The 27,425-nt window shown below is 38.9% G+C and overlaps 1 protein-coding gene across 1 annotated transcript in view; it reads left to right on the top strand.

Annotated features, from left to right (window-relative positions):
- LOC113414289 (deubiquitinase DESI2-like) overlaps positions 1–27,425 on the top strand; it is a 50,590-nt gene that overhangs the window by 7,501 nt on the left and 15,664 nt on the right. Inside the window, exons 2-3 of the mRNA XM_026671110.2 lie at positions 22,677–22,749; positions 25,607–25,700. Of these exons, the coding sequence (XP_026526895.1) occupies positions 22,677–22,749; positions 25,607–25,700 (167 nt within the window). The remainder of the gene's footprint in view (positions 1–22,676; positions 22,750–25,606; positions 25,701–27,425) is intronic.

Here is a 27,425-nt window from a genome sequence, read left to right as displayed (position 1 = left end):
TTCAAGGTTTTCTAGTTCTAGAATTTCAAGTCTGGTGGCATAAGGTATTCTACAGCGAGTGGAGGAGTGGAGAACTCTTCTTGTGAAATATTTCTGGACTTTTCTCAATTGTGCTAATATCAGATATGTAATGTGGGTTCCAGACTGATGAACTGTATTTGAGTATTGGTCTAGCAAATGTTTTGTATGCTCTGGTTAGTAGTGTGATATTACCAGAGAAAAAGCTACGTAGGATTAGGTTAACAACTCTTAATGCCTTTTTGGCTATGTAGTTGCAGTGGGCTCTAGCACTTAGATCATTAGAGGTGAGTATTCCAAGGTCCTTTACAGAGCTTGGGTCATCAACAAGATCTTGACTATTCAGCTTGTATTTTATTTTCTGATTTTTTTGCCAATATGTAAGACAGAGCATTTATTTGTTGAGATTTGAAGTTGCCATTTGTTTGACCATTCTGATACATAGTCGAGATCTTTTGTAGGGTAGCAGTATTGTCTGTGGTATTGAACAGCTTTACATCATCAGCGAAAAGAACGCAATTGCTCTTAATATGATCGCAGAGGTCATTTATGTATATGTCATGGTATATTCCAGTCTCACACTACTGTTGGCTTAACTTACTGCATCAAGTCCCAGCTTATTTAATCCTAACCCATTGAATAGACTATGATTGACAGAGTTCAAGCATCATGCACATAGCATAGCTGGTTCAAACAAAGAGCCACAAACCAAAGAATCCGTATTTCAAATTATGGTTTACTGCTAAAATATGAGCCCACTGGTCACTCATTTTAACTAGGGAAACAGGGATTTTTATTACTATAAAAATGGTAATAAACCATTTTACAGTTTGTTCAACCTGGGTGAAAAAATAGATACAACTGATCTGGCTTGTTATGAGGGTTTTGAATATAATCCATAATTTTCTATGAATTATATAGTGAGTATACAACAAAGCACTCCAGGATGTATGTATGTGTTTTTGTGAGCGTGGGAGAGGGGGAATAGAAGTGCTCCATCAATTGTCACAAAATAGATTAAGTGCAATTGTGGCATGTAGGAGGGATACCAATTACCATGGATTTAAAGCTCTGTCATGGCTGGCATGATCCTCTTTCAGCACATGGGAGTACTTTAGCCAAAGAAAAGCTTAGCCTGAGGATGAAAGCACAATTATGAGCATCTGTGCAGATATGAAATAGCTTCTTCTTGAAGCCTTGATGTCTTGTGTATTTACAGATTGCAGAAATTTATCCTCACCCTGCTGGATAGTTGTACCAGAAGGAATTAGATGGCCTTTAATGAAATTTTAATAGCTGGAGTGGAGAACCATGTACATAAGATTTATTTTTTGTCACATAAAATAAGGTGTACGAACATCTAAGACTTACTTTATGAACAAGAATCCTCCACTCTAAAGACAGATTAGGTTTTTCTGTGGCACTTTCTTGACTTCAAAGCATTGCACATGACTGAAGATATTTTCTTGCTTAGATACAAACGTAATTTGAGGAAAAGATGGGAAAGGTAAATGGCTGTTAGGGTGTTTCATTGAACTAGAATATTCCAAAGATTAATAATCTTCTTTTGCCAACTATGCCAAATCTCCTTTAAATAGTTAGCATTTGGCCATGCAATCAAAAGGCAAGTAAAACAAAATGTTAAGGGATCTTCTTATTGAAAGTTTTATTTCAGTTGTTTCTATTAAAAGCAATATCATTTAGACTTTACAGCCTCCTCTAAGCAGTTTTCAGAGTCAGCATATTGTCCCCAACAATCTGGCACCTCATTTTACTAACCTTGGAAGGATGGAAGGCTAAGTCAACCTTGAGCCAGTCAGGATCAAGCTGCTGGCAGACAGCAGAATTAGTCTGCAATATTGCATTCTACCTACTGTGCCATCACAGCTTTTAACCTAGAACCAAGATAACTTTGAGTGAAGTAGGAGACTTTAGAGCAGTGGTCACCAACCGGTGGGCCGTGAGAAAATTTTGGTGGGCCACAGAGAAATCTCACCCCCAAAGCACCCCCCCCCCAAGCAATGAATCCAGGCTGCACAGAAACACAAGGCTGTGCTGCCCACATGGCTCGTGGGAACACTCCCTGCCCACTCACTCCTTACCGGGCAAACTTGCCTGCTAAATTGCTATTTTTCCGACCATCAGATGTTCTGCTGTGCCAGGAGATTTAGATTAGCTAGGAAACAGGAAATGGTTGGATTTCTTGCTTTCTAGCTAGTTTAGATCTTTGGCTCTGCTTTTAAGCACAGCCGAACCTCCCTTAGGACTGAAGGTTCTATTATTCAGTGCAGACCCACGGCAAGCGAATTTGAGAGACTGAGCTAGCCGATGGCAGATAGATAGATCACTGAATGATTCTGTGAGCAACTCAATCTGTCTGCCTGCTTTGCCTGATTTTGGGTAAAAGTTGTTCTTTTTTTATAAAAAATTCAATATTTACATACATGGTGTGTTGTGAGTTAATTTTGTGAGTTTGCTTGCTAGCAAATTTTATGAGTTTGCATGCAAGCAAATTTTATGTGACAGACTGAGCTAGCCAATGGCAGATAGATCTCTGAATGAATCTGTGATTCTGTGAGCAACTCAATCTGCCTGCCTGCTTTGCCTGATTTTGGGTAAAAGTTGCTCTTTTTTTAATAAAAAATGCAATATTTATATAAATACTTATAATATTTACATACAAGCCATGCCCCAGCCAGTCACATGACCACCAAGCCACACCCACAAATTAGGCCAAGTCCACAGAACTGGTTAATGGTCCCTGGGATTTAAAATTATGAGTTTGGTGGTCCCTGAGGTCCAAAAGGTTGGCGACCCCTGCTTTAGGGGATTCCAAACACTAGTGAACAGAACTAATGCTGCCAAACCCCAGATCGTCATTGAATAACAGCTAACATTCAATATTCATCTGGATTTTTGCAGCCCAGATATGGTGGCCCGAGCAGATCAGTGATCCATCTGCAGTTGTAGAACTAACAAGGCTCAGTCTAGATGAAACATACCTACTCTGAATCAAAAACAGCATGACCTCAGGATATGAATAGCAGTTATAACATAAAATAATGTTAAAGGACAGTTTAATCAGAGAGTTCAAGATGCAAACTCCCCAGTGAGCTCACACAATGAGTTTAGCTGGGTCAGTTTAAAGACCTAGTAGCTGCACTCACTCAAACCATGCTGTGCTCCATTACTTTTAATCCTCGCTTGAGTTCTGTGGCATGGTTTATAATTCAATGCACGGTGTGAATCCAGAAACCATTTACCCTAGTTTCCTTTGAAGCAGGAGAGAAAGAGGAGAAGGCAATCAGTAAAGAAAAGGGTAACTGGGGTTCTTAAATAGAAACTGTCATTTGGAACCCGCATGTACAATTTGTATTTCAAACAGTTAACTCACATTAACCTCAAGCCTGATAGCCATCCATTTGTGACCATCTTGTGATTGAGGCTTTAGATTTATATTAGATCTTAAACCAAATTAGGCAAGTGCTAGAAATCTTTGCTATGTTTTCTGATATTAATATCTCCTCTGAGTCTGAAATTTTGTTTCCTATTAGGGAGCATCTTTAATGCAACTTAAATGCTCAACCTAATTAAAATGTAGGTGGATCAATGACCAAATTATTCAGAATGTAGGGCAGAATAGCCAACCGTAAAGGAGAATTGGTTACATAAAGAAGGAACATCAGCAGCTGTATTTCACCAAGCAAGCTAACTATTTTATAAAACTGGAACTGTTCCCATAACCCATAGAAAAATAATGCAGATGCTGTGGGAAGGAAGGAAGGAAGGAAGGAAATTTTTTATGTGAAATAGAAATTGCTCTAGATAGAGTTGTTAATTGATTGCAATAGGAATAACTAAACAAGGGTGAGTAACCTTTTATAAGTTCTTGCTCAGTGGTCCAGGCAAGTGGAACAAATGACACTAAAAGTGATTTTAAAAGTGACAAATTGAACTCTTATGCCACCGGAGTGACTTAGCCATGGGTAAACTGGTGATATCTCTGATAAGCAAGTTTGTGACTGGTCACTTCTTTGGCAGTTGGTAACTTCTGTGGCTTTTGTCTTCCCATTCTGCCATTTACACCTCTACACATACAGCTGTCTATGCACTGCACTGATTACATTCTGACTTTATTTTATCCATGGATCTTTCATTTTTCCAGCTAAGAAGCATCATTAAAACAACAATATTACTATGTGAGAAAGCCATAAATGCAACACACATTTATTTATCAAAGTCAGGAAGGAAAACAAATATTTGTTCATTGTTGTTGAGAATCACATGAAGTAGTTACCCCAAATCTGATTCCTGAAATTGTTTGCAGAAATGCATCATGATCAGAAGACACTTGGAATGAGACTTACTGATTGGGTCATTTTTTTATTCATATTGGACCAGATCAGTGGTTTCCACCATAATCCCCAGGCAGACTTTAAGATTAGCACTAAAATGAAATGAAATAAAACACGACCAAAATTTTAGAAGGTTGCTGGATCATTCAAGGTTTTTGCCTTTCCAGCTAAAAGCTTGCAGTATTCAGGCAAGAACTCCAAAATGTCATGAAATTCAATAACTTCATGCAATTTCAGCATTCTGAATTTCTTTTAAATGCTTATTGGTTGTACTTATTTTGGGATATCTGGAGACACAATCTGGGTGCCACATTGCCAGGGGAAGTCTCAATATCCTCCCAATGATGATAAAGTTCTCAGTCTAAAAAGGGAAACTTAAGAACCACTGGCACGGTTCTTTCTGATCACTGTTTGGAAACAAAATAATACCATCTACTTTTCCAGCAGATTGGAATACAACAGTTTAAGGGCTTCCTAACGTCTTAAAAATAACAGAGATAATGCACATCCCAAGGTTTTGGAAAGCTTTTATCACCAATCTTTTTTTAAAATAACACTTGAATTGATAAATCGTTATTTAGATGCCGACAAAAAAACGTAGAAGCCGAACTCCAAGATGACTCAGTGGCTTACATCATAGGACACAGAAACAATGAAACAACAACAAAAAAAATCATACCCATCTGGAAAATATAAGGGGGAAGGAGAGAGAGAGAGAGAGAGAGAGAGAGAGAGAGAGAGAGAGAGAGAGAGAGAGAGAGAGAGAGAGAGAGAGAGAGAGTAACCATAGCCTGCATTTCTGATGATAGATAAATAGGTAGGTAGATATGTAGACAATTCTCAGTCCAGGCTTTAAGCAGTTTTAAAGAATCCATGGCGTGGGTGGTTGCATCATAGCATTCAATAGCTCTTGTCTCACCAATGGAGAGATTGTGCTTAGCAACATTGCTTGGCAACCAGTCATTGCATCTTGGGTTATGAGAATATTGCTTGCGCTCAAAAGTGTTAGAGATCGTGCAACCATTTGCAAGATTGTGCACAGTATCATCTTTGAAGACATGGTCCCCAGGTTACCTGTCTTTGAATGTGTGAATAAATTACTTATGCCTGCTTAGGGAATATACAGACAAATTGTATTAATTATCCAATACAAAGGAAAATGTTTTAAAGAACGACATAGTCTTCCTTGATCATTTTCCCAATGTATAAATAGCATATCGCTGTCTTGCCAAATACTTCTATCACCCATTTTCTGTTGAAATATAAACTTGGATTATACTCTTTGCTACGTGCACAAAGAGGAATTTGGTTTCAATGGGATTTCTTTTTCCATTAAATGTAATTTGACTGCAGATCAAATTTAAAGTCAGAGTGAGGGGGAGGGGCAGAGAAAATGGGCAGATTGGATCATGCAATGTGCTAAAAACCCAAAGTGGTTTGCCTTGGTATATTGATGCTGATCAACATTTCAGAATCATGGCTATTTCAGTGTGCCTTGGATAGTGTGCAATGTGTGTGAAATAGTTTTAATCCCTCCTCCGGCACTTCTCTGCCTCTTAACTCCTAGAAGGAGAATCTAACCAAATAAAAGATTCAAGTCATCCATTTTAAAAAGATTTATTCTATTATATTATCATGAAGGAAATATATCCATGTGATTGCTGAGAGTTAAAAACAGCCCATTATCAATCAATCAAAAATTCACTATATTTTCATAAAAACAGAAGCCCATCAGTTCTGAAGACAGAAGCCCATCAAAGCTGAGAAATATTAGCCTCTTCCAAAGTCAGGGTCCCAGTTACACATATTTTTCCTGAACACTAATACAGAAATAAGCAAGCACATCAGCTGAGAAATCTGCATGTCAGCTCTGTCTCTGTTAATGTTTCTGGTCTGTTTATGTTGTTTGTCTGTTTATGTAATGGACTGTTTCTGTTGCTTCCCTCAGGAAGGAGATTTCGAAGTATTTCTAGCAGGACTACCAGATTCTGTGATAACTTTGTTCTCTATGCCATCCGTCTAGTAAACTCACAAGATTAGTTTCTCTTGCCATGTATATGTATACATCCAAAGTAGACTGTGTTGTTTCTCTGTGTCATATAATATATGTGGGTATATGCATAATTTTGTATTTACTTATTTATTTAGTCGTGTTTATGTAGTGTATATTGGAGGTGAAGACCCTTTGAGAGTTGTGTGCATTTTATAGAGTACATTCAAAAATGACAATAAAGTTATTCTAAGTTCTAAGTCTGACTCCAAGCCGAGTCCCAGTAAATGTAATATAGCTTATTCCCAGTTAATTGATGAAATTGCAGCTTGTTTACAGGGAAGTCTCAATAAATTTGCCACAGAAATCTCTCTATCTCACATCTTTCTTGAACAGAACAAAACCATCTGCATGTACCCCTTTTTCCTATAGAAAAGTTAGATAAATTATTAGAAGTGCAGTGCATCCTATAAGGACCTATTCATATACAAGACCAAGGCTTATTCCTGTTTGTTTTTTTTAAAAAAAGGCATCAAGGTCACAGCTTAATGAAAGCAGACAACCAAAGCTGAACGAGACAGCAGTGAATGTGTTTGCAACTCTGCAGCCACTTTCTGAAAATAAACATTCCTTCATCTCTATCTCCCAAATCCACTTCTAAAAATACATTTCCACTGTATAAATAAATAATCATCAGCAAAAATACATTTTTAATTAACACCTGCTTTTGTCTACCTCTAGCTCATCTCATTCAAAAATCTCTGTGCTCTGCTCTGAGCCATTCTTAAGTCAATAGTAAACTCATGAGATCTTAGGTGTGAAGCTGCCAATTGGAAGACACTGTCTAAGATTGTTTATTATAACTTTGACAAATTCTCAGTTATTCTTTCCCCTTAAAAGATTGGAATAAGATCACACTAACAATAGAGGAAGATAAATCTTTCATGGATGAAGCAAGTACCCAAAGAACATGCTCAGAAAAAGCCTCTTAGAAGGGAACTTATATGCATTTATATATATATTTATTTGTCATGATTATGTAGTATATATTGGAGGGGGTGACCCTTTGAGAGCTGTATGAAATGAAATTTCATTTTAATGTATGCCTATTAGTGTACATTTAAAGTGACAATAAAGTGATTCTAACTTTAAAAAATTAAAATAGAAGATACTGGAGAAGCTTGTCAAGCAAATAGGAATAATATTCCTATTGTAAACAATGTTTGAGTTGCCTGTGCTGTGCAAGCTCAGTCACTGGTTTATCCAATAAACCAGGGCTAAACATGTTTAGCATAATGTGAGAACCCAGGCATTGGGAATAGGTCAATACAACACAAGTTTTGGGCAAAGGGGTTTAGCTTTTCATTGTGTTTAATCCAAGTTAACAGGTAAAAACATCTTCATCTTTACTCTTTGAAGCAGGTTAGCAAGTTGTCTGACAAGTTTCCAATGAATCATCTCATCATCATCTCTGCAGTAAATTTTATAAACAACATTGGAAAAGATCTTCCTATACATTTTTCCCCATGGTCTGGGCATGCAAGAAAAATGTACAATATGCTCTGCCCATTTATATTATTCCATTTTAGGACATTCTTGAAATTTTTGATCTTAGTTCAAACTATTCAGATGAATATGGTGATAAAGGGATGGTGTGAAATGAAAGTTAAAAATGTGGGATAGATAGCATCACCACCAGATTCATAACTGGCTGGCCAAGTGTGCTCAATGTGTAATCCAATGTGGTATTCAGCAGGTTCTGACCAGTTCTGGAGAACCGGTAGCGGAAATTTTGAGTAGTTCAGAAAACCGGCAAATATCACCTCTGACTTGCCCCACGCCCATCTATTCTCTGCCTCCCGAGTCCCAGCTGATTGGCTGGCCCGTCTTTTGTTGCCCTGCACAGGAGAAAGGAGCTGGAAAGCAGGTTAGTGGGGTGGGGAGGGAATGGGGATTTTACAGTATCCTTCCCCTGCCATGCCCACCAAGCCATGCCCACAGAACCAGTAGTAAAAAAAATTGAATCTCACCACTGGTATAATCCTTAATTGTTCTGACCCAAACCTGTTTCCAAGAGAGCAAACACAAGACAAAGGCAGCAGCAGAACCTTTTAGTGTTTCATCTATGAATTCTGTTTCTTCACAGATAAAAGGCTGCTTCCAACTAATTAGCTCTGACAAGAAAGAGCCTTGCCAAGTTTTTGCAAGTCTGCCAAAAAACAAAACAAAACCCCAGATAAGAAATAGTTTACAACACAAGAGTCTTCATATACCAAATGTAATGTCCACGAGGCTGAGTTTCAAAATGTCTTTGCTTCCTACAAAGAACGTTCACTTCACAGCTGGCTTTTAACTTCTTGAAGGAGGGGCATTACCTTGCAGCCTCACTCTCGAGTTGCCCCTGCTGTTGTAGCTGGTCTTTTCTGCAAGCAATCCTGCATGCACACACACTTGGCACAGGCTCTTTGGGAATTCCCTCATCACTGCTGCCAGCCCCCACAATCTCTGAAGGCAGCAGTCCACTCCCTGATGGTCCTAGCCCCTCATCTGAGTCCTCACTCTCCTCAGCCATCTGCACCTGCTGCTGGCTAACCACAACATCAATGGAATTGCATCTTGTATGCAGTGGGGTACCCCAAGACTCTATTTTAGACCCCACTACTTCTCAGCATCTTCATAAATGATTAGACTTTGCCCAAATGATTTAGAAAGAGAACTCATCAAGTTTTCAGATGCCAGATAAACTGGCAGGAACAGCCAACTCCTCAGAAGATAAGGCCAAGATTCAGATGGATCTCAACAGACAAACACTGGGCCCTATCTAACCAAATGAAATTCATGTGAAGCATTGGTACTACTTTATAAAGTCTTAGTAGAGCCGCACCAGTTTTGGTCACCATATTTTTTGCCTAGTTTGACTTAGACTGTAATATTGACTTAATTTGTTTAATTAAAAAACTCTCTGATTGCTAGCTTAGATCATATATAAATTCAGCCTGAAGCTGGCCTGCCCTAATCTAAAGAAAGTGTAGGATTTCCTCGTATTCATGGAGATTCTCAGTCACCCCGGACTTAAACTCTTTATATGATGATTTTTTTTTTAATATTTATGGCCATACTGTAAAGTTTGCCTAGGCTTAAATCCAGATGACTTTAAATGAGAGGTCACTTAAATGTTAAAGAAAGAGAACAGGGACAACACAGATATAATTCTGTTTTACTAAGACAAGCCTATGAGATTTTGAAAAGATTAATGGACAAAGTGGGAAATCTTGCATGAATTCTGATGAACAAAAAGGTTGGAGAGAGGGAGAAACTTTTAAAAAGTGCTCAGCATGCCAGAAAGCATGCAAGTAGTCATTACTTTTACTTTTAAATTTACCATATTCTTTTTTTTTCCAGCTGGTAATAGCTTTAATGACTCCAGAAATGTATGCTTAAAGTGTAAGTGTTGAATTACATGCTGCAAAATAATTGCATGTCACGGTGAAAGACTTGGAAGAAGTTTATTTATGTGCTGCACACAGAGAGTGCTAAAAGGAAATAAGAGGTGTGACTGGTTCCTACATTTTATTTTCTTATATCCCACTGAAGTAAGCAAAGAAACAGGACAGAGGAATAGAGCTACAGGTTAGATTATTTTTCCCTTTTTTTTTTTGTTTCCCTCCTTCTGATTCAACTCAGAGCAAGGTTCCTGGTGCACGTTATTTAAAGAGCTGAAAACTGAAATGTGCTGCTAGGTGTGGCTGCTTTCTATCCACATTTTCATTTATTTTATTTATTTATTTCATTTGTCAATCGCTTACAAGATAATAGGTGTAAGTATAAACCTGAGTAAGAATACAGGAAATAGGTACGAATAAATGGGGACAATAGGACAGGGATGGTAGGCACAATGGTGCACTTATTCATTGCTTCCAGGGCATGCACGATGCAAAACTCTCCAATATCTGATTGACCCCTGGAGGATCAGAATTGGAGTCACAAGATCTGAGCCGCAGGACCCCTTTCATGTTCTCATTACAAGCAAGGGAGGGACAGGAAAATGTCTGCTCATGCAGTTCATTCTTCATTTCCTGCCTCCTATTCACCAAAGAACTGAGGCTCCGACATCATAGCTATCAAATCTGCTCATCGATTTTCATTATATTTTTCAAACAATCTCAGCTTTCCCCCCGCTTTTTCAGGTTGTTATTTTATACATGGTTGCTATAAGCTCAAGATGTTCATGGAAGGGCTATCTTCCTCCCCCCCTTCCTCCTCTTCTTCCTCTTTCTTCCCTTCTACTTCCATGCACCCAGCTGGTTCATGGGATCAATATCACTTTGAGGAATCATGGTTTAGGCTTAGTTTTCAATCTTGAGATTATTTAGGGGTGTTCTGATATTTTATGTGAGTTGTACATCTATTCTGGTAGATACATCTTATTCTTAAACATGCCATTAAAAGCTATGTGTAAAATATTCTAAACAAATGGAATAAAATAAACACTTTTATAATGATCTGTCTGCCTCAGGGATGTCTCCCACCCACCACCCACCACCCTGGGATCTAATCCCAGAGAGACATCCTCTCATTGTTTCTTTTTTCAATGAACCATGCTACAATCACCACTGAAAACATTTGGAGACCTACCTTGCCTTCATATTTCTGCCAATACATTTGATGGGCCATTTGAAAATACCATTTGCCTGTGGTGTGGTTAAACTACATTAAAAAAAACAACCTGCAGGAATCAGAACACTTTTGCTTTGGGTTGAAAGGAGAACTCTGCGAATGGAATTTCTCTAACAAGGGTCAGCACTGAGAATATTGGTCATCCCAATGAAAGGAAAGGAGATTTAACCTGCCTTTTTTCTGTGAAATGCAAGTGGGGGAGCGGGTTGCTTTTGTTCACAGTATGAGGCAGGGCGGTCTTCAAATGATTGATAGCTGCCGAATGTACTATTTGTGGTAGGCCACATCTGAGTAACCTTTCTACTTTTATATATTTTGTGCACTTTATATGACACAGTGGCTGAATTTAAATGGCACCTTAGAGCATCATGTGGTTTGTTTGGTTTTGGCACAGTAAGAATATAGCTATATATTGATGGAACGATGTCTATGTAAAAAGTCCCTGATAGACTTTGAAAAAAACTGCAAAACAGATTGTTGAATAGATGTCTAAGGGCACTTTCCTCCCACAGATCCAAAGATCCTTAAATATCTTTGTAAATACTTCCTCCCTCATACTTCTCTGAGGAACTTAAGGCTGCTTTTTATTATGAAAATCGATTGGGATTTTCTTCAACCGATTTTGCTTTTATGCTTGTCCAACTATGCATCCTATCCTAAAAAAAAGTTTGTATACCTCTTGTACATTTTCTGCCGAAAGACAAGAATTCTCTTTTGAACTAAATCAGTTGAACAAGTCGTGTTGCCATGATGAATATGAACCCAATTCTTACTATTGGTAAGATGATTAATTCAAACCAGGGAACCCTCCTTGGAAGGTAAATCAGGTAGTCATGGCCAGGAACACTCAAGTAACCCTTGGCTTTGAGCCTACTGAGGTCTGAGAGAGAGTGTTAAAAAGCAGGATCTTCAATTAAATAAAAGCAATTATTGGAATAGAATAACAGAGTTGGAAGGGACCTTGGAGGTCTTCTAGTCCAACCCCCTGCCTAGGCAGGAAACCCTACACCACTTCAGACAAATGGTTGTCCAATCTCTTCTTAAAAACTTCCAGTATTGGAGCATTCACAACTTCTGGAGGCAAGTAGTTCTACTGATTAATTGCTCTAACTGTCAGGAAATTTCTCCTTAGTTCTAAGTTGCTTCTCTCCTTGATTAGTTTCCATTCATTGCTTGTTGCCCTGCCTTCAGGTGCTTTGGAGATTAGCTTGACTCCCTCTTCTTTGTGGCATCCCCTGAGATATCGGAAGGCGGCTATCATGTCTCCCCTAGTCCTTCTTTTCATCAGACTAGACATACCCGGTTCCTGCAACCGTTCTTCATATGTTTTAGCCTCCAATCTCTTCTCTTCTCTGCACTCAGTTCTTTGCATCCAGTAAAGATACTACTAATCGTTATATAAATCTAGTGATCGTACAGGAAATTGGAATCCAAATTCAAATCCACATCTACGCCAAGACTTTGTTTTCCACTGATTGGCTCAATCCAAAGTCTGAAATACTGCTTCAGGGGGGATCCAAAGGTCATTCATTAAAAGAGATATGTAGCCATCATGACCTTTTCTTCTTCATTGATTCTTTCTGGAAAGAAAAACATTAAAAGCAGCGTTGGGTAAAGAATATTGGGTTACAAACGGAATCTTTATTGATCCAAAAAAATACCCAAACCTTAGCTGGATGATACATTAATCAAAGTATCTGAAAATGGCAGGTAAGCCTTCAAGTTACCTAGAACATTTATCAGGCATGATGATATAAGAACAAGGGAACGAGAAGTATGAAACTTTGAACAGATTTTGAAGCATACAAGATGGAGTTTTGCAAGTGCTGTGATTCTGACTGAAACAGTTCTTTGGAAAATATAAGAGGTATAACAAAATCCTTCTTTTTTTTAAAAAAATTAATATTTCAAGCCCTACACAATTGCTTCAGAAGTTGTTAGACTTAGACTTAGACTAACTTTATTATCACTTTGAAAGTACACTAATCTGAATACGTTAAAATGAAATTCCGTTGCATACAGCTCTCAAAGGGCCTCCACCTCTGATATATAATACATAAACATGACAAATAAATAAATACAAAATTATGCATATACCCACATATATTATATGACATGGAGAAACAACACAGTCTAGTTCAAATGTATACATGTACATGGTGAGAGAAACAAATCTTGTGAGTTTACCAGATGGATGGCATAGGGAACAAAGCTGTTACAGAATCTGGTAGTCCTGCTAGAAATAGTTCGAAAGCTCCTCCCAGAGGGGAGCAACAGAAACAGACTGTGAAGTTGGTGTGGTGTCTTCTAACAATGCTCTGAGCTCTAAGCACATAGCACTTATAAACTGTATCCTGAATGACAGGAAGCAAGCTTCCTATAATCTTTTCAGCTGTCCTTACCACTCTCTGAATGGACTTTCTCTCTGAGGCACCACAGCCACCAAACCAAACAGAGATGCAGTTCCTTGCTGCTTTTCTATGTGGGCACATGCACATCAAATTTGCTTCTTCCCCATCCCCAAGCATTCCAAAATACCACTTTTGAAGATATGTGCAGCCCTAATTCAAAGTATAAATGAAAAATGACAACATTTGGACCCTCAAAAAGTTCCATTAAGAAGGTTTGGCATATCCACAAGCAAAATATCCTCAGGAAGCCCATGTCTGCAGAACATTTTATCAGACGTCAATGTCAAATTTAATTAAAGTTGTTCGGTAAGGAAAACATCCACAACAGGTCCTTCAGAAGTAGCCCTTCTTGTGCATAGTCTCACACTGTCATTGTTGTTCGCTTTCAGCTGATTCATTTCTGGTTCAGCTGCAGTGTACGTAGAGTTGCCCAAAAGGCCATTTTACCATTTGCAGTAGTGAAGCTCTGCAGAACTTGCAGGCAGACCATTTTCCCATTGATGGAAACTTGATTTGTTCCAACGCTTGGATTTAAGCCAGCCTCTCTCTCTTCCCTGTAGAGGTTGAGCTGCCATGGCATCATGCCAAAATGCTCTCGTTTCAACAAATCTCTTAATGTTAAGGACAATTGTGCTTTCACAGCTTTGCTTTCTGCTCCCAACATCATTTCAAGGGAAGCGGGGAATCCATAAGCAAATGTACACTGCATGGAACAGACCAATGGATGGGGGAGTGCAAGGCCTTGACTGGAGGCTACTCCTTGTATTCTCCTTAAGAATATTAGTTCACACCAGTCTCAGTATTGTGAGGTAGGTTTGTGGACGAGAAGAAGATCACAGAAGCTTCCAATTGTTTTTACACAAGTAGAGATAGTGGCGGTGAGGAAATGTCCATTTTTTAATAAAGGTTTGGATTAGGAGCTCTTGCTCATTTTCAAACAACAACATTGCTTATAAATACAACAAAGTCACAAGCTGTATGTAATGTTCAGCTTCTGAATATCATAATAGTACAGTATGTTGCATGGAGAGACTGTCTTCCTCCCCCTCCTCCCCAACATTTCCCCTCTAAAATTCAGCTCAAGTTGCCTTTTTTATGTTTCTGCTCCCTTACACATTATAAATAGAGGAACTTAAAGTTTTAAAAAAGAATATGAAAGCAATATGAAAGCAGTCATCATTGACATCTGAAAATATGTATAACTTTCCCTAATTTAATATTTTGAGATGCACCATTTGGGCCCCAACCACATTGACTGGATGTTCCATTGGAAATAGAAGCATTCTGTGCATGTGTTTGAGCTTCTCTAAGACCTGAAATCTAACTTGAGCAAGGATTATTGAGGATTTGTAACTATAACAGTATGGAAATTTCTTTACTGGAAAAACAATGTAGAAATAGGTAAAGTCCCCCTAACCACATCTGAGCAGGAGAGGGGTCAAGAATATACACTCCATATTTCTGTGCTTGGGAGCAAATCAGAAGGAAGTGATTCAACATTAGCACTCTCTTAAAGACCAGACAAATATGAAGAGGGTACAGAACAAAACTGCAATTCTTTATAACACGAAGAAAGAGAAACATCTCATGCTTTCCTCAACCATCCCCCCCAAAATCACCCTTATAACTCAATTATTTTAAAAAAGAAAAAGAAAACATCACAAGAAACAGGAAAGGAGGCAGCTTATTGTCTCTTTCTGTTCTTGCACTTTCAGAAACAGGTAATTGCACAAAGAAAAAGGGAGCAATTTACCAGGATGGAAATACATCTAATAAAGCAATGAATATGATATATGACATAATCAAATGCTGTGATAGCAGCAATTAATTGTCTGGGTATATAATCCTTCACATTCCTTATAGTCTTCCTGCTAACCTTAAACGTGCTGAAAGGACCTGAAACATGTTGGGAGAACTATGTGTGAGTTAGGACTGTATTTGTGTGTGTGTTAGGACTGTGTGTATATATGTAAATCCAAGTCAATCACACTTCTGTGAAATCAAACTGCCCGCTTAGGTAGCAACACTGATTGACAATCAATTTCACATGCTGTTGTGCAAATGGAATAGACAACAGGTGGGAAGCATAGGCAGTTAGCAAGACATCCCCAATAAAGGAGTGGTTCTGCAGGTGGTGACCACAGACCACTTCTCAGTTCCTATGCTTTCTGGCTGATGGTTTGGTCACTTTTGAATGCTGGTGGTGCTTTCACTCTATTGGTAGCATGAGACGGAGTCTACAACCCACACAAGTGGCTCAGGTAGTGCAGCTCATCCAGGATGGCACATCAATGCAAGCTGTGGCAAGAAGGTTTGCTGTGTCTGTCAGCGTAGTGTCCAGAGCATGGAGGAGCTACCAGGAAACAGGCCAGTACATCAGGAGACGTGGAGGAGGCCATAGGAGGGCAACAACCCAGCATCAGGACCACTACCTCCACCTTTCTGCAAGGAGGGACAGGAGGAGCACTGCCAGAGCCCTGCAAAATGACCTCCAGCAGGCCACAAATGTGCATGTGGCTGCTCAAACAGTCAGAAACAGACTCCATGAGGGTGGTATGAGGGCCCGACATCCACAGGTGGGGTTTGTGCTTACAGCCCAACACCGTGCAGGACATTTGGCATTTGCCAGAGAACACCAAGATTAGCAAATTCGCCACTGGCGCCCTGTGCTCTTCACAGATGAAAGTAGGTTCACACTGAGCACATGTGACAGACGTGACAGGGTTTGGAGATGCCGTGGAGAACGTTCTGCTGCCTGCAACATCCTCCAGCATGACCAGTTTGGCAGTGGGTCAGTAATGGGGTGGGGTGGTATTTCTTTAGAGGGCCACACAGCCCTCCATGTGCTCACCAGAGGTAGCCTGAGTGCCATTAGGTACTGAGATGAGATCCTCAGACCCCTTGTGAGACCATATGCTGGTGCGGTTGGCCCTGGGTTCCTCCTAATGCAAGACAATGCTAGACCTCATGTGGCTGGAGTGTGTTAGCAGTTCCTGCAAGACGAAGGCATTGACGCTATGGACTGGCCCGCCTGTTCCCCAGACCTGAATCCAATTGAGCACATCTGGGACATCATGTCTCGCTGCATCCACCAACGCCACATTGCACGACAGACTGTCCAGGAGTTGGGGGATGCTTTAGTCCAGGTGTGGGAGGAGATCCCTCAGGAGACCATCCGCCACCTCATCAGGAGCTGAATACCATACATGTAAGTACCCGCGAAAACTTAAGAAAACACACACAGACACACACACACACACACACACACACACACACACACATAATTTAAACTTTAATATTTAATATTTAAGTGAAGTTTGTCATTCATTGTTTTATAATTGAACCATATTTTATTCTGAAGCATCTCAATTGCAGCTATATTCAATTGCAGCCCATCGGTGTTGGGGTGTTTTGCTTTTTCTCCTAACAGTCATGAGACTGGAATCAGAATGCATGCTTTAATTTCTTCAGCAGGTATTTCCCTAAAGATTTGTACTTCTGCAGAGTGTGTGTGTGTGTGCATGTGTGTGTGTGTGTGTATATCCCCAAAACTTGCTGAAATTCCTCTGGTATACCAATGATATCATTTTAGCTACCCGAACCATGGCATTTTCAGCCATAACATTAGTGATAAATGAAATGTTTCTGCTCTATAGGTTTTCATAGGGTTCCCAAACCTCACTAAATCATGGGGTGTTCAGCCATGATTTACTAAGCTTACCAACTCTGGCTGGATTTACATCAATCATTGAACCGTAATCCATTGTTTTCTAACTAGGACAGCCAAGTTTGTCCACAGCAAAATGTGATGTGATCAGTATGGCAAATACTAATAAAGGAAAATATTTGTAACTCGGGGTTGAAATGAGAGGACTTTGGTGCTCTCAGAGCTTGATTGTTTTCTTGCAGATATTCTTTACCTGAACTAGGTAAACATCACCAGTGCTAGTGCACTGATCACAAGTACTGATGATGTTACCTAGTTTGGGTAATGAAACGTCTGCAAGAAAACAATCGAGCTCAGAGAACACCAAGGACCTCTCAGAATGACAAGTGCCCAGTGTTGTCATCACACAAAAGCTACCATTATTTACTTACTTTATTTTGTTTATTTTGTCAGGCAATTATAAGATAACAGGTATAAGTATAAACAAAGTTATGAATACATGAAATGGATACATATAAGAAAAATAAAAAAGAAACAATAGGACAGGGACGGTAGGCACGTTGGTGCGCTTATGCACGCCCCCTACAGACCTCTTAGGAAAGGGGTGAGGTCAATAGTAGACAGTCTAAGGTTAACGTTTTTGGGGTTTGGGGAAGAAACCACAGAGTCAGGTAGAGTATTCCAGACATTGACCACTCTGTTGCTGAAGTTGTATTTTCTGCAATCAAGTCTGGTACGGTTTACCTTGAGTTTGTATCTATTGTGTGCTCTTGTATTGTTATGGTTGAAGCTGAAGTATTCATTGACAGGTAGGACATTGCAATGTATAATTTTATATACTATACTTAGATCAGACCGAAGGCGGCATAGTTCTAGGTTTTCTAGGTCTAGAATTTCAAGTCTGGTGGCATAAAGTATTCTGCAACGAGTAGAGGAGTGGAGAACTCTTCTTGTGAAATATTTCTGGACTTTCTCAACTGTGTTAATATCAGATACGTAATGCAAGTTCCAGACTGATGAGCCGTATTCAAGTATTGGTCTAGCAAATGTTTTGTATGCTCTCGTTAGTAGTGTGAGAAAAAGAGAGAAAAAGCTGCGTAGGATTAGGTTAACAACTCTTAATGCCTTTTTGGCTATGTAGTTACAGTGGGCTCTAGCACTTAGATCATTAGAGACAAGAACTCCAAGGTCCTTGACAGAGTTTGGATCTCAACATCCAATGAAAGCATATACTGTAAGTCACAGCATTTGATTAAGTCAGCTTCAGAAACATATCATTTCCCTCTTTCCTACCTGGGAACACTTATATTTATATAATATCTTAAGCCAAAAGCTAATTACACTTTGGCTTAGTACAAGGTATGTGCTTCTCCAACAGACATGGGTCAGGACGAGTGCAGTATGCATTCAGAAAATTACATGATACCGTACATTCTTATAACACCTTTCTTTTGCTGTCAAATTTAGAAGATTATGCAAAGCTCCAACTAAAGAAGTTGTCCTTTTTACAGGTATATTGAGATGTGTACCTTAATGGAAGACTTGACAGGTTGAAATACTTGGGTTATCTCCAAGATTTTTTTTCCTAATAGGTAAAGTTTCTCCTATAGGTCAAGCTTGACTCCTGGTGAGTGGGTCCATGCAATTTTCTTGACAGGCTTTTCCCTAGCATAGCTGTCAATCTCGATTTTTCCAGACACTGACCCTTATTCTAGAACAGGCAGTAGTCTCATAGAGAAACTCAGATGGACTAAACATTTTTTATTGTGGACAAGACCCAATTCAGCTTAGCTTCTGAGTCTACCCAAGATGAACCAGGTGTTGTCACTTGTTGAGAGTTTCTTAAATGGCCTTGATTTCTCAGACAGTAACCAAGAAATACTAGGGGGCTTTCTGGAAGGAAATACATTTGTGGAGCTGTAGAAATTTGCTGGCAGGGCTGTTTGGAATTAGGAATTTACATTATTTGAGTTGCAGCTGTCTCCTTTGAAGCATCTTTGGGGTTTGTTTGTTGACTAATAAGGCAACTCTGTTTTATGTGCAACCATAATGTACACTCAAAATGCATCGCCAGATACTTAGTGAGCTACTAGGGATAGCAGACTATCAATAATGCAAGTAGAAAGGCAAGGAAAGTAGATTATGCATATCATTATGCACGAACATGCTACAGTCGTTGATATTCCAACATATTAGGATCATCTAGAGATTGTCGATCTATACAATCCAGATGGCAAGAAACTCTCATTGTAGCAGAGGGATTGGTTGACAGCAACTTAGTCAATTAGCCAGGAGAAATTAACTAAATTTGCCAACTGATTCATTATCATCAGAGGATCAGAATCAATGATTCTGAAACTAGCACATCAAATAAAATCAGCATATTGACAATCTGAGCAGGTTTCTAGACATTTGTGATGTTTGAAAATACATGGAATATCCTCATGGGCATATTAAAATGCAGAGAGAGATTCAGAAGGGCTTGGATCTTCAATATCTGTGACAGAAGGCTGAGATTTCATCTGAAGAAGATATTAAATCCATAAACATGTATCTAATTTCACTTTCATCATTACAGTAGAACAGCCTCTATGCTTCATCCTTGTGGAGTCCCATCCCCCCAAACTACATATTTGCTCCAATATAAACAAAGAAAAGAAGAACAATTATCTGTAATGTATTTATTTGAGTGTCTCCCTCCAAAGTGAACTTGAGTATGTCTCTCAAAAGTGAAAATCTGATCTTGGAAAATCCTAAACTGAACCAATACACTGAAACCCTAAAATCTCTCTTGACACCATTCACCCAGCACTGTCAATCTTCATGATTTTTTTTTTGCAAATTTATATAGCACACACAGGTTGAAGATTCATTCTCTTTGAATTGCATGCTTATTCATTGTGATGAGGAAGAAGGGAATCACAATCGTTTTAAACCAGTGCAAGTTTCTTGAAAATTATTTTAAATGCTACCCTTATTAACACATCTGGGACTAAATTGCTGGAAAAAGCATTGCATGCATGTGTATTACATACTGTAGGATTTGAAAACTGATCAAGAAATCACTTTCTGTACAGTTAAGTTGTTGCTGGCGAAGGCAAGATTTCTAGTTGTCCATACCAGTGAATGTAAAGAATTAGAAAGAGACTGTGATGGAAATAAACATTACCTAGACAAAGGGGATTGATATTTTTTTAAGCCTTAAGAAATAAAAAACCATTCAGAAGTGGCTTAGGCAGATACAGCTCCCATTCACTGGAGTATAATAAGGGAGAGGAGGTACATATTCAAAATCAGACTTATGAGTTCTGCTATTATAACCAACCTCAATAAAAGCACTTCTTATTTTCTTTGGAGCTGATTTCCTAGTCTGTCTTCCTAGTTTGGATGAAAGAGCATGTATTTGCAGAAGAATATTGAGAGTAAACTTTCTGAAAAGAGTTAGCAGTCAGATAAGTTGGCTGAGTCTTGGAATCTGTGCATTTTTTTTTAACTACCCATTTTTTTTTCTGTTCCAAAATATCACCATCCCTCCAGACCCTATGTGACAACTCATTCAATATTCCCAAACATAAATGATGACAAAGTAAGTGCAGAATTTAGGGAAGGAGAAAGGGAAGTTCTACATAAGTTAAAACAATATGGTACCTAGTAGTAGTTTTTACACCTCATACCGAAAAGGTATAAGAAAGAATTTTGTCCCCTACTTCTTCAAATTCTGAGACAGAGCTAGAAAGTAAAAGAAATTCCATCCATCTATAATTTCATATTTCCACAGTTCATAGAGAGCCCCTTTGCTCTGTTGTCACAGGCTGTAATCAATGTATTTTCAACAGTGAAGGGTCTACCTTCACATTTCTCTCCTTCCCATCTCTCACCTAAATAAGGCTCAGTGCTTATCCTGAAAAGACCTACAGAAATTTACCAAGCAAAAAGCAGATGCCTCAGAAATGGCAGAGAAAGTTTCCATAAAAATTCCATCTTGTGTAGTTCTCGGTGCTCTTTGAGCTTGGCTGTTTTTGTGCAGATGTTTCATTACCTGGCTAGGTAACATCTTCAATGCTGGAAGGGGGTGGGATTTGCTGTTCATATACAATATCTTGTCCTGTCAGTATTGGTGGGGGTGATGTTTTCTCTTCGATAGTCCCATCTTCCCATAGATCTCTGCAGAGCTGTGTTAGCCCAGCAATGTAATCCAGACAAGAAGCATAACCAGGAGTATGAACTGTTTATTATAAGATTACATTAACAAAATGTTGCTAGACTGAAAGTATCCCCCACCCCAACCTCCTTTTACTCTCCAGAAAACTAGGGAGGGTTCCCTTTGAAATATTTCCCACAGCATCCTCTTTTTCTGAGGACTAAGCCATCTTTTATATGCCGGTTGTCCAATCTGCAGCTGCCCCTCCTGTCTCCCAAGGACATTCCCACATACATTACATACAAGCTATCAAGAAAAGTCTCAATACATAATAACGAGGTAACGATATAAGTTAAAAACAGGTGTGGTTATATGACACAAGTTAAGGTGATGAAAACAAAAGAAGATCTTGCAAACTGTTAAAATAAGAATACTTTTAATCCTGTAACCTCTTTCTTTCTTTCTTTTCTCAAAATTCTTTCCCTCTCTTCCTCTTCTTTCTTCTTTCTTTTTTTCTTTCTTTCTTTTGCTTATTTGTGTATGTATTGTGACTGGTTTTAATTGTAAAAATTAATAAACTATATTTAAAAAAAAAAAAAAAGAAAAGTCTCAAAAGAATGGGGAAGCCCAGGCTAAAAGAGGCAGGCTTGGGTGACAATGGCTGATAAGCTAACACAAGATGTCATCATTATATCAATCTATACCACAATCATGGTGATAATTGTGAAACATGTTTTAACTTTTTTTCAACTTGAGCTTCCTTTATTGTGCATTTTACTTCAAGTAAGCAGTTCTTTTTCTCTGCTCAGCTGCAATCAACACGCCATGTAATATTCTGAAATCTGAGGGAGCTCCCATTTCCAACTTTATGTACCTCAGGACACCAGCAACTTCTTGGGCAAACATATGAATCTTCCACCCCTTTCCCCTGACAATCTCCAGTGACAATTTTATGTGACAGACTGGTTTTTGAGATAGTTCTGACATACTGTCACAACCTGTGTTCTCACTCAGTTCTGTTGTTCCACAGACTGCAGACAACTGCAGTCCAAAAATGTGTCATGGCCTTCAAAAACTCAGGAAGTGATCCTTCTAGAAGCATTTGAATCTCTGCTAAGCAGATGTCCCAAAGGTGCTTTTTCAAGAGGCAACTAGGTGTTTTTGTTTTTTGTTTTTTTGAAGGCTTGTCATCCAAGAAGCTTCTTCAGGTCTGAACATCTAAGCAGATGTTGACTAAGCTATCTTAAGGATTTTTTTTTTTAAAAAAATTGTTACCTTTTGTGCAATTTTATTTTCAACTGTTAAAGGTTTTATATTTTAGCTTCAAATCCAAAGCTTGCAGGAGAAAGGGAAAGAAAACAAAAACTGTTCTAGCATTGCTCTATCATTAAATGCTTTTAAATCTGTCTTTCTCTAGTACTGGATAAATGAATACACCTCCACATTGGGTATTGGAGTCTTCCATTCTGGAATTGAGATCTACGGTAGAGGTATGGAGTTTTCTGTGAATTATGCCTAAAAATAGCTATAATATTCCTCTTTAAAAAAACAAACAAAGGGGGTGGTGTCTCCTTGAGGTTGTTTTAGGGAGAATTAAAAATGGTATTTTTTAATAGGGCTGCAAAAAAACAACAACCCTACATGTGGTGAAGGGCTGGCACAGCTGCTAAGAGCAGCAGTCACTTAAGAAAGCAAAAGTGCAGATGGAAACCCACTGAATAGATTAAAAATTATATTAAAAATAATATAATGGTTTTTCTAGTGGTATAATGTATGGCTGTGAGAACTAGATACTAAGAAAGAGCCAGGGGTAGGAGATACTCTTGAATTATGGATTGGGAAATGGTTGCTAAGATGATCATGAACTGCAAGAAGAATCAATCAGCCCATCCTGGATGAAATGAAGATTGATGGCTCCCCTGAGGCAACAAGCAGCAAGTAGCACTCAGCTATTACGGGCATCTGATACAAATGGATGGCAGTCCACGCTTAGCAAAGTTGAGGCAAATAAGAGAAGGGAAAGACAACAGATGGACAGGATCTGGATAACTGAAATATCCTTAAAAGATCTGTGGATTGCTGCTGAGACAGGCAGAGATGGTGGACATTTGTCCACAGTCATGAGGGCTGATTCTGATTCAAAGACATCTCACTAAGTGAACCAAGTCTCGACATCAAAGGCTGTAAACAACCATGTGACTGCAGATATGATAAGGTACATTAAAACTGTAGGCCAATACCGTATATCATTGGGAGTTACTGTGAGATTCGAGGCAGCAATTTTTGAAACTCGGCATCTTTGAAATGGAAAATCTCTAGCAGCACAGATATTTTCCTTTATTTCAATATATTTCTTTACTCACTCCAAAAGAGAGTTGTTGTTTTTTCTTGCATTTTACAAACATGGGATCCATTTTGGAAGCAGAAAGCAACTCAAATTACAGACTCCGCAATTTTACACAATTCTGTTCTAAGAGCTATGAGTCACCTTAAAGCAAGGGTGGGGAATTATGGCCCTTTTATGACCTGTGAACTTCTCGGAGTTGAACTCCACAAGTCATAAAGGGGCCATAGTTCCTCATCTCTGCCTTAAAGAGTCGAGGAGATGACTCAGGGGGTGCAGTCAAAGATGGAAGTGCTGCTGAACTGCTTTGAGGAGCCAAGAGCTGCATGGTAGCTCTGCAGAACTTGAAGTATTGTGATACAGGTGTTAGGCTAAGATTGGGGTGATCCCTGTTGAAATTCATCTTCCATCATGAAAACTAATTAGGTGATGTTTGCCAAATTTTCTTCATAGGGTTGTTACAATTGGGATAACTTGAAGGAAGAGTCTCAAATAAATTGCCTTAAGCTCTTATTGGAAAGGCACATGTAATAAATACAAATAATCTGAAGATCTTTGTCACATTGCTCTCAGATGCAAAAGCTTCTTTGTATTTTAATGGATGTATCACTCAACATTCCCATGATTGATCTCCTGATTTGTTGGGCTGCAATTCCAATAATTCCTAGCCATTGTTAGAAATTGTATGAAGTTGCTAAGAATTGAGCATAATTATTCCAATGGTTTCTGACTATTCAAGAATGAATGCAACCTCATTTGCAAAGCTGTATATTTATTCAGCAGTGTCCTATTTTAAAAATAAAAGTCCGGGACTAAGACTAGCTAGTTCTTGCTTTCAGGGAAAGAACAAATATATTATCACCTGGTTCCTGAATCTGACTACCATATTAGTCATTGGACTCATCTCTCAGAGCAGATTCCAAAGAAAATTAGAATTGCAACAAGATAATCTGAGAGTTGGGCTGAGTTTCAGGCTGCTGAATTTTCTCCTTTGCTCTACACAATTTTATTCAGTTGCTTCAAACTCTACTACAAAGTTATGATGAAAAAAAGGGGGGGGGAATCCTTTAGGGATCAAGGTAGTTCAGTGAGGTTGAATCTGCTCAAGGGCCACAGAATTACATCTTGGAAGATTTAATGGAAAGTAGGATGGAAGGAGAGGACATTTTATGGCAAGTCAAACGTCATGTACAGCTTCATTTCATGCATCGGTATTTTGTTATACGTGTTGTTACAAGTATATCTTCTACCACCACTACCATTATCCAATCATTGGATGACACTTCCAAAGCAGCTGACCATCCAGGATTTACATCTGACACGCACACGTAGAAAGTTTGATTGCCACCCTTTAATTCCAGAAAAGAAACAAGATGTGATAATAATACTTAGTGAATTCATATTAAATATTTGTTTTTTGCACATGGTATTATATGGACTGGAGCAAGCTGCAGAATATTCCAGAAATCTAGCAGCTTACCTTTCAGTCTTGGTGCTTGATGCCGACTGAAAGCTAGCTCGGCATAAAGGCCCTGTTTGATCAAATACATTGGAGTAGATTGCAGTAGATAGGAGTAGATTTCAGACTAAGGGGCAGAGTAGTTAAAGAGGTTGAGCTTGTCAGCTGGAGTAATGACAGCCTGGGTTTGAGATTCGAGCTCTGTGCAACAGGGTGAGCTCCTGTTATTTTCCCCAGCTCCTGCCCACCTAGCAGTTCGAAAGCATGCAAGTGCAAATAGATCAATCGGTACCAGTTCGGTGGGAAAATAACAGTGTCGTGTGCATCTTTGGTGTATAGTCATGCTGGCCACATGACCATGACTGACAGAGATACCTTTACCTTAAATTGCAGACTAGTCCGGTCTCTTTGAAGGAGGAAGAGAAGCAAGTTACGTAGCCGTAGATGGAAAGTGTCGCACTGTACCCTATCTTAACTTGAGCCAGAATCCCACCGCAAATGCTGCTCTTACGTTCTTAATTACGGTCTTTTTTTTTCTTGCTAGAGTTTGCCTATGGAGGACATCCCTATCCTTTCAGTGGGATTTTTGAGATCACACCAGGCAGTGCGGTGGAGCTTGGAGAGACCTTTAAATTCAAGTAAGAGCTCTTCTACCCTTTCTCTGGATTGGACACCTGCAGGGCATTGTCTCATTTTCTGCTCCCTTCCCAAGGCATTCCTTTCTTTGATTCCTTCTGAGAATCAAGGAAGCAGGTGGAAATCAGCATATACACAAGTATGTAGGGTTGTCATCTTAATTTTATAGTATAATATTAAATAGCCATGGACAAGATCTCATTTTGTACTCTTCAGAGCTGTTTCTGACCATGAAACTTGAAAACTGCCAGCAAAATGTCTCATATTAAAATAGAAAATAACTGTAGTATAACTCTTAAAAGAAATCCATCACAGGTAGCAAACAAAGAACTGCCTCAAACTTAATTAATTAATGGATTCAGAACATTTCTGTGCCCAGCAACCTAAAACTAATAAGGGATACCAGAGCATGCAAAATAGATGTTTGTGCAGGTAAGATTATCAACCTTGATGCCAACCAAAACCAAGCATTCAATAGTGGGTGCCATACCAAGTGCATTAATCAAAGAGGTGGCAAGAAAGTAGGGGCAGGTAGGCACAACACAGGTTATGGAGACAGTAAACACAGTGTCAGACATAAAGATCTCAAGTGTCTATATACAAATGCACAAAGTCTGGAGAACAAACAGGGTGAACTCAAACTACGAATACATGAAGGTAAATATGATATAGTTGGAATAACAGAAGCTTGGTGGGATGAAACCCATGACCGGAACATACTGGTAGAAGGATACAAACTATTAAAAAAAACCAGACCCCATAAAAGAGGAGGTGGAGTTGCACTGTATGTAAAGGACCACTATATTGCTACAGAAATGCATGAAACCAAAGATGAAAACCTCCTAGAATGCATATGGGTCAATATAAAAGAAAAAAAGAATGACGTGGCCATAGGTGTATATTATAGGCCACACAATCAAGCAGAAAAAATAGGTGTCCTTTTTGCCAGCCAACTAACAAACATATGCAAGAAACACACAACAATAGTAATGGGAGACTTCAATTATCCTAATATCAATTGGAAAGCTAATTCTGCACCAAGTGAGAAATCAAATAAGTTCCTAACCAACCTAGCTGACAACTTTGTTGTCCAAAAGGTAGAAGGTGAAACGAGAGGGACAGCCATACTGGACTTAATTCTTACAAACAGAGTAGAAGTGATAGAGGGAGTTGAAACTGCAGGAACCTTGGGTGAGAGTGACCATGTCATACTAGAATTCAACATAACACAATCACAAGCAACAGAACATAATGACACCAGAGTCTTGGATTTTAAAAGAGCTGATTTCAATAAACTCAGAGAGAACTTGGGAAAGATTCCATAGATGAAAATCCTGAAGGGGAAAACAACTCAAGAATCTTGGGAAACTCTAAAAAGTATGATCATAGAAGCCCAGACCAGCACAATACCACTGAGAAAGAAAAACAAGAAATCCAAGAAGAAACAGCATGGCTGCACAAAGATCTCTCTGGCAAATTGAAATAAAAAAAGGACAAGTACAAAAAATGGAAAGAAGGACATACAACTAAGGCAGAATATCAGCAGATAGCCAGAATCTGCAAAGATGAAGTCAGGATAGCAAAGGCTCAGAACGAACAAAGACTTGCAACAAAAGTCAAAGATAATAAAAAAAAAGTTTCTTCCAACATATAAATAACAAGAAAGGAACAGTCAGTCCACTAAAGAGAGAAGATGGCAAGGAAATAACAGGCAACAGAGAGAAAGC

The sequence above is a fragment of the Notechis scutatus genome, chromosome 1 (genome assembly GCF_049901735.1).
Source record: "Notechis scutatus isolate UNSWTSFEM ecotype Mainland chromosome 1, rNotScu1.2, whole genome shotgun sequence".
Lineage (NCBI taxonomy): Eukaryota > Metazoa > Chordata > Lepidosauria > Squamata > Elapidae > Notechis > Notechis scutatus.
This window is presented reverse-complemented; position numbering and strand designations above follow the sequence as displayed.